Source organism: Bison bison, unplaced genomic scaffold (assembly GCF_000754665.1).
Source record: "Bison bison bison isolate TAMUID 2011002044 unplaced genomic scaffold, Bison_UMD1.0 scf7180017864061, whole genome shotgun sequence".
Lineage (NCBI taxonomy): Eukaryota > Metazoa > Chordata > Mammalia > Artiodactyla > Bovidae > Bison > Bison bison.
Genome location: NW_011494633.1, coordinates 4483300 through 4503179, shown reverse-complemented (window position 1 = coordinate 4503179; position 19880 = coordinate 4483300). Strand labels below are relative to the sequence as shown.

The following is a 19880-nucleotide window of genomic DNA, read 5'->3' as shown; positions in this document are numbered from 1 at the left end:
TTAAAGAGAAGTACTGTTTAATAGGGGAAAAAAATGCTTGAATGGAATTTGGATGAATGTGTCCTTTTCAGAACAAGCAAAAAATATCAAAAGAATCGATGTTAAAACTGTGTGCATCAAGATAATCATTAGGGAAAAAAATTAAGTGAGGCACTTAGAGCAATGCCTGACACACGGTAGGTGGTATATAAATGTTAGCTTCTATTATCCTAAGCCTTTCTGCCTTTGACTTTCAGGGGCTTATGCATCACCAGTGAGGCCAAGCCTTCGCTGCGGCTTGAACCACATCCTAGAAATAAGATGGCCACAGAGAGACTGGCGTATTCCTGAGCTTATGGGGGGTGAGGCCCCGGCAGGCCCGAAGATGGGGAACATCACAGCAGACAACACCTCGATGAACTGTGACATCGACCACACCATCCACCAGACGCTGGCCCCGGTGGTCTACGTCATGGTGCTGGTGGTGGGCTTTCCGGCCAACTGCCTGTCCCTCTACTACGGCTACCTGCAGATCAAGGCCCGGAACGAGCTGGGCGTGTACCTGTGCAACCTGACGGTGGCCGACCTCTTCTACATCTGCTCCCTCCCCTTCTGGCTGCAGTACGTGCTGCAGCACGACCACTGGTCCCACGACGACCTGTCCTGCCAGGTGTGCGGGATCCTGCTCTACGAGAACATCTACATCAGCGTGGGCTTCCTCTGCTGCATCTCCATCGACCGCTACCTGGCCGTGGCCCACCCCTTCCGCTTCCACCAGTTCCGCACTTTGAAGGCCGCCATGGGCGTCAGTGCGCTCATCTGGGTCAAGGAGCTGCTGACCAGCATCTACTTCCTCATGCACGAGGAGGTGGTGGAAGATGCCGACCGGCACCGCGTCTGCTTCGAGCATTATCCGCTCGAGCCGCGCCAGCGCGGCATCAACTACTACCGCTTCCTGGTGGGCTTCCTCTTCCCCATCTGCCTGCTGCTGGCCTCCTACCGGGGCATCCTGCGGGCCGTGCGCCGCAGCCACGGGACCCAGAAGAGCCGCAAGGACCAGATCCAGCGGCTAGTGCTCAGCACCGTGGTCATCTTCCTGGCCTGCTTCCTGCCCTACCACGTGCTGCTGCTGGTGCGCAGCCTCTGGGAGTCCAGCTGCGACTTCGCCAAGGGCATCTTCAATGCCTACCACTTCTCCCTGCTCCTCACCAGCTTCAACTGCGTGGCCGACCCCGTGCTCTACTGCTTCGTCAGCGAGACCACGCACAGGGACCTGGCCCGCCTCCGCGGGGCCTGCCTGGCCTTCCTCACCTGCGCCAGGACCGGCCGGGCCCGGGAGGCCTACCCGCTGGGCGCCCCCGAGGCCTCCGGGAAGAGCGAGGATCCCGAGGTCCTGACAAGGCTCCACCCGGCCTTCCAGACCCCCCACCCGCCTGGAATGGGAGGGTCCCCCGCAGGTGGGCTGTCCTAGCCTGGTCACCCCATCACCCACGTGCAGGACGAGGCGAGGCCTGAGCCTGCTCCATCGCTGCTGCCCTTTTGGCCAAGGCAGCTGCTTCTTGCTGCTGGAGGGGATGATGGGTGGAGCCACGGGGCCCCAGGTCTGGGCCATAACACGACCTCTCTGGTTTCCAGGGAGCCTAGTGTGACTGCCGAGTCCAACAGGGCTGCTAGCTGAGTGTGGGGATAAGCCCCGACAGCACGTGGAGGGTCATCTGCCATCGGCTGGGCTGCTGGTGGGAAGAAGACTCACCTCCAGGAGGTTTTTAGAGAAGCTCGTTGGGGGACAGAGTGTTAGGACGTGGAGAGAGGGGCCTGGGAGAGGAGGCAGGTACCCAGGTGCTCACCTGCCGGGGCCTTCCAATGCCAGAGGTGACCCTTGTCCAAATGCACTGGTGTTACCTGAGAAGATGACGCAGGAAGGTGTGTTTCATCCTTACCACTTGAGCCCCACCCCGTGGAGGTTGGATGGGGAGAAGGAATGTGGGGAGGGGTTGAGGCCCTGAGACTGTGTGTGGCAGGGACAGTGGGGGAGGGACAAGCAGAGGAGAGACCCCAGATCCAGGCAACTCACAGTTTTCACCTGCAGGGAGATTTGAGCGGATTCTCCAAGTCCCAGCACTAATGCACAGCAAATCCTAGGGCTCCGTGGGGCTCTGTCAAGTGTCAGGTCAGAGGCCTAAAGCAGTGTGTTCAACTGAGTTCCTGACAGATCCCTCCCAATTCAACTTCTGTTGCTATCTGCCCCAAAGTATACAAGACCCAGAAGTCTGGGACTCTGTATGTGTATGTATGTCCGTGGTTAAAATGCCAGGGTCTCCGTGACAGCTCTGCTCCAAGACACTGAGGCTAACTAAGGTCATAGGACTGCTGATAGTGTTTGCCACATACACAGACGAGTGCCTTGCAGTCTTTGAGAAGAGCATGACATTCACCCCAAGGTCTTAGATGGAGCAAAACAAATACAAGAGATGAATTCTCTGGCATCTTTCAGCCCAAAGGGTGGGTGAAGCTCCACTGTGGTTTAAGTAGCCCCTGTGACAAAGAGAGGAAAAGACCCTGGGCTTGTCTTGCCTCCTTGGTCCTCCATCTCCACTCCTCTGCCCAAGTGTTCCCCCTCACCCACCTGGAGAGTGATGGGATGGCCCACTGGCTACATGTTGTCTCTTGTTCTGTCCTAGAAGACTGGTTACAGGGCTCATCTCTCCTGAAGCTTCCCACCCAGTCATGTTAAGCTTCTGCCTGGGGAATACACCAAGGACCAGAAGAGCGTCTTGCTACTCCAGGGACCTGCCCACCTTTCAGAAATGCTAGCCCTTTAGATTTCCTGGAGTGGACCGGCACCACTTCTGACTTCCCTCAGAGACCTGGAATCTGAGCTCTTACAGCCAAGGATCTTGGTGGGCTCAAGCCTGGGGAGGGACCAGGGATGGGAAGATAGAAACTGGTATCAGTGGGACATTTCTGGAATCTGCCGAAGAGGGACCACAGAGAACATCTTCAGTCTCTCCTTGTGTCTCTCTTACCCTTTCCCAGAGATAGTTCCACCCTGAGTTTCTTAACCCTCTCTTCAGAGGCATCCAGAAGCTGATAGCCTAGGCTGGATGTGCCCTAAGGAAGTGGGATTCCAAGTCTATACTTGATTCTGACTGTGTGTAATCCCTGACCCTTCCATAACCTGTGGAGGTTCTCTTCCCCTTCATAGAGGAGGAAGTGATCAGGTCTGAAGGTGGAAAAAATGACCATACAGCCAAGAAAAACCCAGGATCTTACAGAGGCAATGGCACTGGTTGAGGCCTCCATACCTCCTCATTTCAAATTCCCTCCTATTTGGATCTTAAACATGGGCATTCCCACTGGGATAAACTGGCATGAGCTGAAGGCAGTTTCATTTATTATCAAGAGTTGTATTTTTGTATTGTCCTTTCTTTTATGCCAAGTATATGTGTGTTGGACCATGCAGTGGATTTATGTAGCAAACTTGAGTCTGCAAATAAAGCAACCTAACCAGCCACAGTTGGAATGTATTTCAGTTCACGTGGGGAGGGAGGGTCTTTCAACACCAGGGACATCTAGAGGGTCCATGAAGTACCCAACAGAGTCAGAAAGGTCCAGGGATTGACTTTCTCAGAAAAAATTCAAACAGGTCAATTAGAGAATTTGCCCTCGATTACCCAGTAGTGGCCAAGAAGGATGAAGCCTTAAATGAAGGCTTTTCTCTGTCCTCTAGAGATTCATGAAGTGTCCTAAACACTGCAGCACATTGTTGCAAATCCACTCTGGGACTTAACTTGGTCACCCCTTGACTCTGGGGATGCAACTCAGCCCTGTGGTTTGGAGACTATCATTCCCTGTCCTTGGACACAGGACCCCCTTCTACTCCAGGTGGTCCTGGTGGTAAAGAATCTGCTTGTCAATTCAGGAGATGCAAGAGATGTGGATTCAACCCCTGGGTCAGGAAGATCCCCTGGAATAGGGAATGGCAACCCACTCCAGTATTCTTGCCTGGAAAATTCCATGGACAGAGGAGCATGGCGGGCTATGGGGCTGCAAAGAGTCAGACATGACTGAGCGACTGAGCACAACATCCAGTAAGAAAGAGCTGGATCAGACTGTCCTCTCCTCACTAGTGAAAACTGCCAAAGCAGGAACACCTGTTGTACCCACCTCTTGGGGGCTCTCCTTATCCTCACAGTCTGAATTTTGTTTGAGGAGCCCCCCATTTAGTGATTAGCATTTTTAAGCTGGAGCATCTTTTCAACAGTGACGGGCTGTGTGTTTATCACAGGATTAAATGCATCATGTTAAAAAGTAAATTTGATTTTAGTCACTTAATCCCTCCTGGGTCAAATTCCTGGAGTTCTGGAGTGCTTTGGAAGAATCGATCCTTCAGACAGACTAAAGGTATTACTGGAGATTAAGACTTCTTCCTCTCAAGAGAAGCGGGGGCGGGAAGAAAAGGTCCATCTGGTTTCGACTGGAGATGGCAAGAGCCATTAGATTGCTTTCTCATTCACCAGTGTTGCTTAGCAAGATGAGGGCTCATCTTCCTGTTTACACACACTGGTCTGTGGGTTGGCTAGACAAGTGTGGGAGAAATTTGCAGCACAAAATACATTCCATCTGCCGCTTTTCTCTGGCTGGTACAATCAAGAGAGAGCCAGAATCTGGCCCTTCTTGGTTCAATGCTTTTTTGAAAAATGTGCTTCTTTCAGCTGGTGATCCTGCAGCTTCCAGGAATTCATCTGGCAAGATGATGGTCTTTGATGGCAATAACCCTGAGGTCACAACAGTGCCCAGTGTTCTGGGGAAATGGTGGGTCAACCAATATAAGGAAGACGTTGGTAGATTAACATAGATAACAGTGTCAGAAAGTCCCACAGAGGTCATGATCTCCAGTTCCTTACCTGTGAATTATCCCCTGTTGTTCAGTCACTAAGTTGGGTCCAACTCTTTGTGACCCTAATGACTGCAGCATGCCAGGCTTCCCTTCACCGTCTCCCCTAAAATGATAGCCCAGTTTCTCTGCAAAGAATACCATGGATACCAATTCACTACTGTCCAACACAGGTCATTCCAAGGTTGGGCAGAAAATCGTAACTCTGAATGAGCCAAAGTGGAACCACTTTTCTCACTGGCCTTAGTTCTGGCCTCTGGAGCCAAGTGACCCTTTAGGTACTGGTGTGTGTGTGCTTAGTTGCTCAGTTGGGTCCAACTTTTTGTGACCCCATGGATTGTAGCCCTCCAGGCTCCTCTGTCCATCAGATTCTCCAGGCAAGAACACTGGAGTGGGTAGCCATTCCCTTCACCAGGGGATCTTCCTGACCCAGGGATTGAACCCAGGTCTTTTGTATTGCAGGCAGATTCTTTACCATCTGAGCCACCAGGGAAGCCCTTTAGGTACCTTTAGATACAACTCTCACACCCTACTTCTCAGTGTTAAATCTCCAAAGCTTGTATTAGACAAGGCTGGATTATACTACAATAAGAAATATACCCCCAAATCATACTGCCTTAAGACAATAAAAGTCTATCTCCTGTTCATGCAAGGGCCAGATGAGCAACTACTTTCTGGCGTTTTTTTTTCCCCCAAGTGATGGCAGTGATTCAGGATTCATGCATTAAGAGATTCTACCATCTTGGGGTCTTCCTCTTCCATCCACACAGGTAGGGAAAGCAGGATGAAAAGAATCTCACATGGAGGTTATGGGAAATCTCAATGTGGCTAGTATTCCCGCAACTCACACTCTATTGGCCAGATCTCAGTCCATGGCCCCAATATAACTACAAGGGAGGCTGGGAAATGTAGTTTTCCTGTGTGTGAAGGAAGAAGCAGAATTTGTGAGCATCTGGCCAGTCACAGACATACAGCTTTTCAAGCCACCTCCACTTAACAGCTCCGCTTAACACCTCCTTAAGCGTTCACCTTCCTGTAACTTATCTGAACAACACCCACATCTTCAAATGTGATGCTTGGATCTGAAGCGAGATTAGATCTGTGCAACCTGTGCTGAGGAGACACAGATCAGTTACCTCACTATGCTTCTACTGATGCAACAGCCTCTCTGGCAAGCACATCACATCACTGAAATATACTGAGTTTATGTGAGCAGTGGTTTTTTTGGGTTGGTCTGTCTTGTTTTGTTTTTTGGCTGTGCCGTGCAGCTTGCAGTTCCCTGACCTAGGTACGAACCCAGGCCCCCGGCAGTGAGCACTAAAAGTCCTAACCACTGGACTTCTGGGGAATTTCTGAGCAGTGGCCTTTTTAACCTGAAAGTTAGACTTTGTGGAGCCAGTGGAACCCACATGGAATAGGTGGAGAGTAGTAGAATGTAGTAGGCTGGACTAAGGTGGGGCTGGTGGTCATCAGAGCCTGTGCAATGAAAGGCAGGAAATGACCTCAGAAGATTGCCTTGCTCAGTGGAGCAATGGGGTGGCACTTGTCCAGAGGATGGCCAAGAGGGCTAAGGAGCCCTGATCCCCTTCCTGGCTCGCTTATCTTCCAATCCCACCAGCAGAGTCTGTGGGGCATGTGCACCTCAGTGTACCCAAGGTCTGAAGTTCACCAGCCTGCCCTTGAAGACCGACAGAGATCCAGGTATTACTTATCAGGCTCTGACCTCAATATTCTTGGAAATGCCCAGGGATGCTCATATGCCCCAGGAATCCATCCTGGTGAATTGTTGCTGTTGTTCAGTTGCGAAGTCGTGCCCGACTCCCTGTGACCCCTGAACTGCAGCATAGCAGGCTTCCCTGTCCTTCACTATCTCCCAGAGTTTGCTCAAACTCATGTCCATTGAGTCGGTGATGCTATCCAACCATCTCACCCTCTGCCACCCCCTTCTCCTTTTGCCTCCAATCTTTCCCAGCATCAGGGTCTTTTCTAATGAATTGGCTCTTCACATCAGGTGGCCAAAGTGTTGGAGCTTCAGTATCAGCATCAGTCCTTCCAATGAATATTCAGGGTTGATTTCTTTTAGGATTGACTGGTTGATACCCTAGCTCATCCCTCACCCTGGGCTTCCCCATCATACCTGTAGATCACCTCTTGTCCCCCTGTAACCACCTTCTCCAGGTCATAGCCATGCTCACCATGCCGCCTCAGATGTGGACACAGGTCCCTCCCCAAAAGGATAGAAGATGACTAGGGTGAAATGAGCAAACCTTTACTAAAGACCAGAGCAGGAATCATAATGTGGAACAGAAAAGCATAAAATTGGATCCTAGAACTCAGCGCTCCAATGGTTCCTGGGCTGGATCATGCTAAGTCTTCTCCTGGCCCTTCCTTCCACCTTAGGCCCTAGTGTAGGGCCACAGCTTGTCTCTCCCTGCATGGGAGGTGGGGGTGGGGGCTTTGGATTCTTCACTCCAGACCTAGGATCTGTACTCTCAGCCTTCTCTGGGCTCCACCTAGGTCTTAGTCTCTTTCCTAAACAACTTAATCATCTCCCCATAAACTTCTACCCTCAGGGAAGATAACCTATTACACAGTCATGTCTCAAACTTCTCTATGCAGAATAGAATTCTGCTATTACTTTTGCAAAACCAAAGGCCCATTAGTGTATTCCCCTAAAATATGAATCAGAAGAATGCTGGCAGCCTTAGCAGATGATGTTTCCTGTCTCTTTAGCCATCAGGATTTCAACAATACCAGGGTGCACTCTCAGTCAGAGGCCCCCATTAGATGGAGCTCTGCAGACCCAGACTCTACAAATTGTAACTGGAGACCTGGCCAGTGAGGCTTAGAGCTGAGGTGGGACCACTGACCTGAGAAGTCAAGGATGGACAGGGACTATGAGCACATTACAATGGCCCTGATGCCACCCCAGCAGGAGCACAGACACATAGGTGGGGACTCCCCACCAGAATAACAAAAGGACATCAGGACAGCCCCCACCCCAGCTACTCCTGGCCAAAGACTTTACTACATCCTGCATAGGCAGCATTGCAAGTTAACCCCTGATCACCGAACTCCACACTTAGGGTTTACTGTTCAGTGTACAATTTAGAGTCAATTTCCACAGTATGTGTTCCATGCTTTACAACTAATACTCCTAAAAGAATCAAACTCAACATGTTTAAGGAAATACAACAGACACAATAAACACTTGGGGCCCTAGCTGGAAAGGACTATTGTTACTGAATTCTAATCTGGCTGCTTATTGCTCAAAAATCAATACTGGACAGGCAAGTGTTGGTAGAAACGGGAAATGTTGCTTTTAATCTGAAAGCCTGCAATCTGGGGAGAAGGTGGACTAGTGTCCTCAAAGCCAACACTAAAGATGCTGCTCAGGATTGAAAGTTTTTAAAGGGAAAAGAGAAAGTAATTTCAGTTAATCATTGAGATAAGGGATCAGACTCATAAGACATCTCCCACTGCTTGAAGGCTCACCACCTCCTGTGATCTTTCTTTAGATGCTATCTCATTGACGCAGTTTGTTCTCAAGATTACTCAAAGGGAAGCTGGGAAATGGTCAGGTCATCTGTTAATCATTCTTCATGTTTACTTCTTTGATCTAGGGAAGAACCAAGAGCTTAGGCAAGGTATTGTGTGAGTAAAAGATCTGAAAGGTGTGCTTGGGTCAGAGATGAGTAGAATGTTGTGAGTGCCTGGTTTAAGGTTACTTACAATATAGTTTTGCCAAAGCGACAAGACAAAAGGGGCCTCTTGCAGAGAGCTCTTTCTTGCAAATAACTGCTTACACCACCACACCTAGATGAGCCAATGCAAGACACTGTACTGATTTAATATGTGAATGTAATGGGATGTGGTCAGTGACTCTGCTTTGGATTTTCTTGGGGCATGTACGGTGGGAGGTGGTACGAGAGATAAGGACAAGCTGATGAGTTGTCCGGGACTCGTTGAGTGATCTAAGCCCTGGAAGGTCCTGACTCACTCAGCCCTGGGCTCTGGGAATGTGGTTGCCCTCCTATGCAAGAAGGCTAGAGTCTGGCTTCAGAGTTGGGGGTGAACAGATGGGGAGGAGGTGGGAGATGTGTCAGGCTCTACGGTGGGGTCTTAGGACGTGTAGGGGTGAGGAAAAGGGAGGGGAAGAGGAGCGGTGATGGTGATAAATGTAAGTTTCGAGGGATCTTTTGCCTAAATAAATGAAATGCTGTTTGAAAAAGAGAGCATTTCCGAGGTATAAATATTTTGTCAGTGGTAGTGATGAGTAAACCTTTAGTGAACCCTTGAACTTTGTAATGTACACCACCCATTTGTACATTTTCTGTTTCTTAATTAACCAGAGGGATTATTCAGGGCCCTCTATGTCTGCCTGGCCGTCCATTGCTCACTGGCATCCCCATTAGTGATTGGTCAGAAGACCAATTAATTATTTGATAATAAAATGTTATTATTTGATAATAAAATTAATTGTGTACAGTTCCAGAACACACGGGTGGCCTAAAAAAGCTGGAGTGAGGAGGCTGGATTCAAGGCCTCCTAGAACTTGGGAATAAAAGCAAAAACTGGGAACCCCAGAGAACTGTTTTCCTTGGTCCTCATCACTTGCATGACCCCCACGTCCCCAGGAGGTGAGCATGCAGTGATCCAGGACTGCGTGGAGCACATTGTTCACCCAGGGCCAGTGTTTATTTGCACGACTCTTGAGGAAGGAAACCAGGACCCTCAGGGAGCTCCTCCCTAGGACCAGGTGGGACCATCTTGTACCCACCTCCCACACCTGTAATGGGCATGGTCACCCTTATGGCAGGGTGATGCCCATCAGCTTCTGGATCATCTGGGCATGAGTGCCATGGAAGAGCAGCCTGTCCACCTCTGTGCCCAGGGTGCTCGAGAATCTGCTCCAGACTCCATGCTGCACGAAGATGCCCGGCAGTTTTTCTTCCTGGAAAAAAAAAATGGGACAGAGATAAAAGTAGTGGAGGAGGAGAAAAAAATGGGGAGAAAAACCCCACAACATACATTACAAGTGGAAAAAGAGCATTTGACTTGCCATGGTCTCTTTTTTAAAAAATAAAACTGGGTAAAAATGCTAATGCCACTGGAAGACTCATAGCGAAAAATCAATGTGTCCTACGTCCCAGATCCATTCCCCAGAGCTGCCGCTTTGAACGGTTTGGGCTGTTTCTTCATGCAACTAAATAGTATGCTTTTTCTGGAAATCTCCATTTTCTTGACACTACAGATTCATTTCTGCAGGGGCAGCATGCCCGCTTCCTGCCAAGCCAGCCCTGCCCAGCTCTGCATTATCTGCCAATGGCTTTGGTGCCAGGATGGCTCCTGTTCCTCCTGTAACCCCACTGTTAGCCTCCAATGGGGGATGGACCAGGTCCCACTGCCGTCGCCTTCTAGGTATTACCTCCATGTGGCTGAGGGAGCAGAACCATGGAGAAAAGGCAGCCCCATCCTGGGCCCAGCAGGGAGAATGGTTTGCAATCAGCCAGCTCTGACTTAGGTCTTTCCTGGCAGAGGTGTCAACCTCTCTCTGCCTCAGTGTCCTCATCTGTATAATGGGGAGGTGGATGATAATAATAATGCCTCCTTGGAGGGTTGTTGTGAGGATTAAATGAGATAATGCAAGTAAAGCACCTCACATGGTCCTTGGCACACAGTAGGTGCTCACGAAATGAGGTGGATTATTGTCGGCAGGGCTGGGGCCCCTGGCCTTCTGCCCAGAGCTTTATTCCCTTTACTTATTTGCTGATTTTTTTAAAAGTGATTTGCTTTGCTTCCTTCTACCTCTTTCCAAAAACAAGGTCCCAGAGAACCACTTGTCTAAGTTATTAACATGTCTGTCCCTGTTAAATAGTTCAGGTTCCCCCGAGAAAGGAGGATCTCAGGAGGAGACACAGGGGAGAGATGCCTGAGGGGAAGAAATCAAGTACACCCTTCTTCTCCTCTACAAACAAAGGAAGGGGACAAAAGGATCTAGAACAGGAAGATCAGGACATACAGGAGGAGGGGGCTCATCTTCCCAATCAGGCATTTGCACATTCATTCCATCGCCCATCAAAGTTTTACTGAGCACTTTGAATGGGATACAGCCCCTGCCCCATCACCTTGCTCCCAGAGGCATCACATGCTAGATGAGTGATCAGGCAAGCACAGTGCGTGGGGATCATGGAACACAGCAGGGGCACCCAACCCAATTTATTGGAGTGGCTCAAGAAAGACTTTCTGGATGAGGGACAGCTAGCACCACAGGTGACAAAAGCAGGAGTGAGTCAAGCCAGGGGCCATGGAGGCCACTCACTGAACACTTTTCTTTTTAAAGATTTGTATTTATTAATTTATTTGGCTGTGCCGGATCTTAACTGTGGCATGCAGGATCTAGTCCCCAGACCAGGGATCAAATCCTGGGTCCCCTGAAGTAGGAGTGTGGAGTCTCAGCCACTGGACCACCAGAGAAGTCCCATGAAAACTTTTCAAAACAGGAGGCAAGTGTTGGCAAATGTCACTGGGGACCTGTCTCTACTCACAACCGGCCTGAGAACCTGCATGTCCATTCTTCCCAAGGGACCAAGGTGGGAGGGAGGCCCAAAAGCATTTCCGGGCAAGCCCTTTGTCCAAGAGCCCCTTCCCAGGGGTACCCGGCCCAGAGTCGCATTTTCCGTCATTTGTGTGGACTTTATTCTCCCATTTCTCTTCTCCATTGGATCATATTTGCTCTTTACATGTCAGTGCTTCTGGGACCATGGGACCATTTCCTCCCACACCCTGCCTGCCCTCACCATTCACATCCTTCTGGTCCAGAGAGGGCCCTGGGGATCCTCAGGGTGCACGTGATCAGTCAACAGTTCAGGAACTTGGCTGGCACTCAGCCTCTAAGAGCTGTGGGGACCAGCTGAACCAACCATGATGGCCTGCAAATTCCCGGGAATCCCCAAATGACCACACCATCTTCAAGAGGCCCTGCCAAGAGCGGGTGGGTGGGTGGAGGAGGAGTACTGACCAGGGAGTGGCTGGAGGCAGAGAGCTTGGGGGCTTCCATACCAGTCCAGACTGAGACAGAGGGACGGGAGTGGGGGAACAGAGGACTCAAGTGGGCAGAGTGGACTGGATCCACGGCCTGGTTAATTGTGGGTGGGGGATGAGGCTCCGGGATGACTTTTGGGCTTAGAGGTTGAGTATGTGGGTGGTCACTATTGATTCAGGCTTGGAGCATAACGGGCTGATGCTCATGGTTAGGTGATATTGCTGTTCAGAGTCGGATGGAGAGAAGGGAGAGAGCGGCCTCCTGGGAAGCTGAACTGTTCTACACTGTGACCTTGCTGGTGGCTGCACAGGTGCATACGTGTGTAAAAATTCACCCACTGTACACTTAAGGTCATGCACGTTGTTAGTTATATCTCAATTTTTTTTAAAAAAGATTTAAAGTAGAGTCGGATGAAAGTGCTGGAAGAGAATGAGAGCCAGAGGCCACATTCCTGTCTTTCTGCATCATCCATCCATCCATTATCCATTCATCCATCAGGCTATTCATCTATCCATTCATCCAGCTAGCCAGCTCACCTGCAGTCTGTCCATCTATCCATCCATCCATCCTGCCTTCCTTTCTTAGTCCTTCCTGTAAGGCATCATCAATCAGCTCTTGGTTCCTGACAAGCTCTGGGAAATGCCCTCTGACCATTTGTTTTGCCCTCAAGTAAAACCCCTGGGGCACAGCCAAGGGCCAGAGGGGGCAGGGTGTGCCCTGGATGGTGGTGGCCACCTACCTCGGGCTCTTCAACATGGTGCCCACTCCTGCTACAATCACGATAAGATCCCTTGAGTATGGGAGGGCCTTCTTATAAGCAACGCAAGAAGAGAGATGAGAGACATTCTTCTGCATCTAACCAGCCAAGCTTCTCCAAAGCTCAGGCCACAGCTCTGTCTGGCATCTCTTGATGACCCTGTGGTCCCCACGGAGTGACCCCCAGAACTCCAGTATGACGTCTCCAGTTATCCCCTGCACTGCTTCATGTCTCTGCACCTTCGCTTCTGTGTGTCTTGCTGTTGAAAGGTCCTTCCTACCCTTCCTCACCTGACTCTTACATCCTACTCACTCTCCAAGACCCAGTTTAGAGCCACCTCTTAGAGGCAGGCTTGCTTGAGCTCTCGGAACGAGCCAAGCACCCATTCTCTGTGTCCTCACAAGCAGCGTGCATACTTCTACCCCAGCTCCTGAAATCACCTCCCCTCGTGGACCCTGAGTTCTGTATCCCTCCAACATTGTCTCCAGAGCAAGCCCAGGCCTGGCCCAGAGAAAGGGTTATATAAAACTGTGTTTGTAATTTTGCTATAATGATGTTCCCTTTTCTTTTCAAGGGTGGTGCATTATTAATATATTTATGAAAGACTGGGTGGAAATGTGGAAGGAGAATTTCCATCCCCAGAGGATAAGTGTGGGGCTGTGTGAGCTTGCTTGGCTGGGTTCAGTCTTTTGTGTCTGTGTGAATCAGAAACCATGTGCGAGATGGCTCTCTGAGTGCTTTTTTCCAGTTCCGATCCAGGAAGTGCAGAGAAAGCAGAGAAGGCTCCCTGGGCCCCTTTAGAGCAGAGCATTTCCCCTGAAAATGTCACTTCAGCTGCCTGACTCCTCCCTCCTCCACCCCGCACCCTGGCACTGCCAGGAACTGGAAACTTCTGCATCTCATTGGGAAGGACCAGAGTATGGAGTCAAAGATCCAGACCCAGATCTCTGCTCTGTTTTTTAGTTGGGTGGCTTTGAGCATGCCACCTTCCCTCTCTGTGCCTCAGCCCCTCCTCTGTAAAATGGGGATAACAAGCCAGTCCAGGGAGATGTTGGAGAGAAATCGGGGCAGGTGTAGCAGGGAGGGGCTTCCCCAGTGGTCCAGTGGTAAAGAATCCCCTGCCAATGCAGGAGACCAGGGAGACGCAGGTTCCATCCCTGTGTCGGGAAGATCCCCTGGAAGAGGGCATGGAAACCCACTCCAGTATTCTTGCCTGGGAAATTCCATGGACAGAGGAGTCTGGTGGGCTGCAGTCCATAGGGCTGCAAACAGGACAAGACTCAAGCGACTTAGCATGCACACACACACAGGAGGGAGAGAGAGGGAGTAAAAAGACAGGCGGAAGGAAAAAGTGAGCAGAAAAGGTACAAGACAGTGTAAAGGCAGGACAGGAAGGAGGCAGCGAGGGCCTCTGGATGCTAACACTTCTCACCGGTGAGGGGCTCCGGGGCCTCAGCTGCTGGCTGGAGGACCTGCAAAGCACCAGCCCATCCCCGCTGCTGTTCCAGGCTCCACGCTCAGGAACCTTCCTGCCTCCTGATTTGCCTTCCCATCTCCACACACCAGCCTCTTCCACGACCCTAGGAACCAACCTTCTAGTCCAGGGTCTCAAAGGGTGGTCCCCGAGGCAGGAGAGGCAGCAACGTTACCTGGGAACTTGTCAGAGATGCAGACTCTCCAGGCCAACTCAGATTGCCTGAATCAGGAACCCTGATCTCTACCTGCCCCCTACCCTGGGTGGCTTAAGATGCCCCTGGGGCGATTCTGATGCCTCTAGAGTTGGAAGAATCACCACTCTAATAAAGCACTGTATTCCTTCATTCAAAAAGGATTTACCAAGCACCGGGTTTCCCTCCAATGGTTGCTGGGGAAAGCAGATAAGAAAGACCTGGTTCCTGATTTCCAGGAGTGCAGGTCCCTGGCTTACGGCTTGAAATACCATGTCCACTCTTCATCCAGGGGAAAAGTTGCATCCACGAGAGTGGTTTGCTGGGCTACGATACCTTAGTGAGAGATGGGAGGGCCCGAGTCCAGTTCTGCTCTCCAGGTGGTCTGAAGGGCCCAGTCTCTTTCCCAGGTAACGCCTGTGGACCTCACACGAGCTCGGGAAGTACAGGTCAAGGCATAATGACCTCCCAGGTTAGAATCATCTGGAACAAAAGAAGATTTCATCATAGGATTGGAAAGGTCATATAGCTTGCCTTAGAGGAAGAAATTTTCCTCTACTCTTCTAGGTGCTCCTGACTGGTTTAACAATTAAACTGATCTGCGATAGAATAACAGGAGAAAAATCAAACAAAAGTTTAATAAGACGTATACACGGGAGAAAGCTGGGAGAACTGAAAATGAGGGCTGAACCAAAAACCGCTGAAGCCCTCACCTTACATACAACACCACCTTCAGCTAAAGAAAAATGGATCTTGGGGAGCATTGGTTTGGGACCAAACAAATGACCAAAGACCTAATAAAAACAATATAGGAAACTGTTTTGATAAAACATAAAGTCACTTCTTTTTAGACAGGCTACTCAAAAGTAAAGAAAAACATTTTATTAATTCTTTGTCAAAAGCAGACTTTTGTCTTTTTAACACAGAGAGGAAACAGAATTCTAATTTTGTATCAGCTTACCTTTAAAAATGTTTACTATTTTATTTTATTTTTAGCTGCACTGGCTCTTCGTTGCTGCACGGGCTTTCTCTGCGGAGAGCAGGGGTTACTCTCTAGTTGCGGTGCACGGGCTTCTCATCGCAGCGGCTTCTCTTGCTGCACAGGCTAGAGCCTCAGTCTAGAGACTGAGGGCTTCAGTAGCTGTGGCACGTGGGCTTAGCTGCCCCATGACATGTGGGATCTTCCCGGATCAGGACTCCCATCCCTGTCCCCTGCATTGACAGGCAGATTTTTAGCCACTGGACCACCAGGGAAGTCTGATTAAATATACTCTAATCTTAGCCAGTCCTGATCACACAGAGAACTCTTTTCTCATGGTTCCTTTCCCATAAACTTTCTATAACTCCCTTTCCCTGCCTCCCCCACCCCCAATATTCAGACTTTATCCTATGCTTTCCCTCTTTTTTTAACCTTTTTACTTTATTTTCCCTTAACAAAATGCATTCCCACTCATACTTTAAAAATTTTTTCCTTACATATGAAGATGTTTTCCTTATTTATTTTAGTAGTTTTATGGTACATATGGGGCTTCCCTGGTGGCTCAGACAATAAGGAATCTGCCTGCAATGGAGGAGACTTGAGTTTAATCCCTGGGTCGGGAAGATCCCCGGGAGAAGGGAATGGCAACCCACTCCAGTATTCTTGCCAGGAGAATTCCACAAAGGAGCCTGGCAGGCTCCAGTCCATGAGGTCACTAAGAGTCAGACATGACTGAGCAACTAACTTTTGTTTTACTTTTTTTTTTTATAGTATATTAATTAGAATTCTTAACTTTTGAAAGTGAAAGTGTAAGTCACTCAGTTGTGTCTGACTCTTTGTGACCCCATGGACTATGGCCTGCCAGGCTCCTCTGTCCATGGGATTCTCCAGGTAAGAATACTCCAGTGAATTGTCATTTCCTTCTCCAGGGGATCTTCCTGACCCAGGGATTGAACCCAGGTCTCCTGCATTGCAGGCAGATTCTTTGACCATCTGAGCCACCAGGGAAGCCTTAGAAACCTTAATTTCTTGTGAAAACAAAGAAGTAAGCAATTGTAAACTGTTATCCCAGCATTTTAAAGTACATTTCATAATGTATAATGTATTTTTGCATGTATTATTAGAAATAATCTGTTTCTAGAAACATACATTTCCTCATAGCATAATTTCCCATTTTCTCAATGTGGTATAAGCCATGTTTCTAGTAGACCCAAACATCTTCAGGTGTTTGTAATAAGAAGACAAGCTCGAGGGGCCTGAGGGTGGGGATTGTCTGGGTGACCCAACCAAAGAACTAATCCAGGGTGGAGGCCAGAAACAAAGGATGCTGAACGTATCTTCACATCCTTACTTGCCATCTGTACATCTTCTTTGGTGAAAATTGGGCCATTTATTTTATTATTGGTGAGTTCTAAGAGTTCTTTGTATATTTTGGGTTACAGTCTTTCATCAAAAACATCTTTTGTAAATGTTTTCTTCCAGTCTATGCCTTGTCTTCTCGTCCTCTTGACATGGTCCTTTGCAGAGCAGAAGTTTTCAATTTTTTCCCTTCAGTTTTATTGACAGGTAGTTGACATTGTTGTTGTTTAGTTGCTAACTTGTGTCTGACTCTTTGTAACCCTACGGACCATAGCCCACCAGCCTCCTCTGTCCATGGAATTCTCCAGGCATGAACATTGGAGGGGGTTGCCATGCCGTCCTCCAGGGAGGAATTGAACCCGCGTCTCTTACTTACATCTCCTGCATTGGTAGGCAGTTTCTTTACCGCTAGTGCTACCTGGGAAGCCCCCCAGCAGGCTAGGCACTGGTGAAATAATTTCTTCTGAGGGCAGGCTTTGTTCAGAAAAGAGTGCTCAGGTGTGTTTCAAGTGGCTCCTTCCCCCTCCTCTACCTAAAGCGTGAGGGGACTTTTCTCTAGTATTCAGCATGGACCTGGCAGAGTCCCTGGAGGTAATGCTCCTGGAAGTGTGGGAACCCCCTATGACTAGGTCCTCCTGGACCTTCTAACTCTCAGACTTGCCCACACAAAGCTTCCAGCAATCTGTTGATTACAGTTCAGGTTTTCTTACCCAGGCACTGGTCCCCTCAGAGGTTTCTGCTCATCTCTGGGGCTGTTTTTGATGATGAAAAGGGAGAGGGCTGTTCTCAGGTATCAGTCAAAACTCCTGAAACTTGTGAAGCCGTCAAAGAGGAAGGGTGGGGCCTGGAAGGACCCAGACACAGGAAAGGTTGGCCCTGATGGGAAGGACAGCTGCTGGGAGGGGAGGGGCAGCGGGGGCAGAAGAAAGCGGAAGCAGAACGGAGCCTCTTGCATCCTCCAAACATTTGCTGCATTGTTCTCTTCCTTTCCATCACACAGGAAGCACAAATAAAGGCAGAGGTGACCCCTCTCAGAGAGGCTTTCCTGACCGCTGATCTGAAGTGGCCTGTCTCTCCTCTACCTGTAGCTCTCATCTCTGTTTAGGACAATGTGTGTGTGTGTGTGTGTGTGTGTGTGTGTTAGTTGCTCAGTCGTGTCTGACTCTTTGTGACCCTATGGATTGTAGCCCACCAGGTTCTTCTGGATCTTCCCCACCCAGGGATAGAACCTGGGTCTCCCGCATTGCAGGCAGATTCTTTACTGTCTGAGCCATCAGGGAAACCCGTTCAGCACACTCTGGTGTATTTGTTTGTTAGGGTTCATTGTCCATCTCCCAACACTAGAGCAGATGCTCTGTGGAGCAGGGAGCTGCTCCTACCTCAGCACACAGAGCAACACCTAGCATACAGTAAATGGTTGTTGAACGACTGAATGAGAGGCCAGAGGCTAAGAACCAGGTCCCCTTCTCCTCTGGTGCCTCAAGACTCCACCCATGGAGGAGATGAGTTTCTGGCTAGACAGGCTCCAAGCCAGGTGCCTCCCCCTGGGCAACCTTGCCTGACTGGCTGACCATCTGAGCACTTAGCCGCGATGACCACAAAGTCAGACTCCATATCACAGGCGAGGATGTCCCCATTTCGTATGTGCCTCTTCACGGCCTCCTTGACTTTGTCCATCCCAAGCTTGTTGCCTTTGTCATTGACTCCTGGAGGGAAGGGAACCAAGTCAGGAAACAGGATTAGGCAAAATGAAGGGTGGTTGTGGGGCAGGGCAGCTCCTACCCGCGTGCCTCAGGGTGAGAAAAGGGGTTGACCTGGATACATTTCAGACAACCAGGAGATGCTGTACTTCTTCCGGTATTCTAGAAACTTCTCTAGTTAACTAAAGACAAGTTGAAGGCTCAGTGACAACCTAGAGGGGTGGAATTGTTGCAGTGGAAAAGAAAAACGAGGAATGAGTTTTCTCTTTCCCTGTCCTGAGAACAAAGAGGATAAAGAGAACAGTGAGTGAGCAGGACTGAACAGTCCTGGTTTTTGGTTTTTTTTCCAACTTTAACTGCTCCTAACTCTGCATGTCTGTAACTAAGTTTGCTTTTCTGTCCCCTAACTCTGTAGGAGCTACATTTTGCACCTATTTTTCCTTTGACTCTATGCTAGATACATCTTGCCTCTGATGTTTCCCCTTACAACACCCTTCCCCTTGTAGTTACGTATCAGAAAGAAGGCCACAGAGCCACCGGACTGCCAGACTCAATTACTGGGTTACTGATTCCAGCCTATGACTGTCTTCGAAACAATGCAGGAGAAGGAAACCAAGATCCTAACACCTTGGCTGCTCATCACCAACTCCTGACTGCGAGCCCTCATCTTATATCAGCCCCTAGACTCCTCATGGGGGCGGGGGCACAGTTCTGGAGGCATGAGCCTACTGGGTTCCCCTCTCCACCAGCTGAGAACTAAAGCCACCTTTCTATTGCCTCCAAACTCTGTCTCCGTAATTTTTACTTGTTTTCGGTGGGCAGAGAAAGCCAAGATTTGGGCCAGTAACAGGATGGGGTAGGAGGTGGGAGGAAGGTTCAGGAGGGAGGGGACATATACATATACCTATTCCAAATAGGAAAAGGAGTTCTTCAAGGCTGTATATTGTCACCCTGTTTATTTAACTTATATGCAGAGTACATCATGAGAAACGCTGGACTGGAAGAAACACAAGCTGGAATCAAGATTGCCGGGAGAAATATCAATAACCTCAGACATGCAGATGACACCACCCTTACGGCAGAAAGTGAAGAGGAACTCAAAAGCCTCTTGATGAAAGTGAAAGTGGAGAGTGAAAAAGTTGGCTTAAAGCTCAACATTCAGAAAACGAAGATCATGGCATCCAGTCCCACCACTTCATGGGAAATAGATGGGGAAACAGTGGAAACAGTGTCAGACTTTATTTCTGGGGGCTCCAAAATCACTGCAGATGGTGACTGCAGCCATGAAATTAAAAGACGCTTACTCCTTGGAAGGAAAGTTATGACCAACCTAGATAGCATATTCAAAAGCAGAGACATTACTTTGCCAACAAAGGTGTGTCTAGTCAAGGCTATGTTTTTTCCTGTGGTCATGTATGAATGTGAGAGTTGGACTGTGAAGAAGGCTGAGCGCTGAAGAATTGATGCTTTTGAACTGTGGTACTAGAGAAGACTCTT

At 49.3% G+C, this 19880-nt stretch overlaps 2 protein-coding genes across 2 annotated transcripts in view; one reads left to right on the top strand and one right to left on the bottom strand.

The window, feature by feature from the left end:
• The first annotated feature begins 240 nt into the window (after positions 1-240).
• Positions 241-3495, top strand: GPR68 (G protein-coupled receptor 68). Its single transcript, XM_010836177.1, has one exon. The coding sequence runs from the start codon at positions 335-337 to the stop codon at positions 1448-1450; it is 1116 nt and encodes a 371-aa protein (XP_010834479.1). The 5' UTR covers positions 241-334; the 3' UTR covers positions 1451-3495.
• Positions 3496-9577: 6082 nt separating this feature from the next.
• LOC104985863 (chromosome unknown open reading frame, human C14orf159) overlaps positions 9578-19880 on the bottom strand; it is a 63854-nt gene continuing 53551 nt past the window's right edge. The window contains 5 exon segments of the mRNA XM_010836260.1: positions 9578-9830; positions 14682-14734; positions 14737-14810; positions 16963-16969; positions 18255-18389. Of these exon segments, the coding sequence (XP_010834562.1) occupies positions 9687-9830; positions 14682-14734; positions 14737-14810; positions 16963-16969; positions 18255-18389 (413 nt within the window). The 3' untranslated portion in view covers positions 9578-9686.

What these genes read in the sequence shown, in the direction of transcription:
- GPR68 (XM_010836177.1), top strand. Translation starts at nt 335, where the DNA reads ATGGGGGGTGAGGCCCCGGCAGGCCCGAAGATGGGGAACATCACAGCA.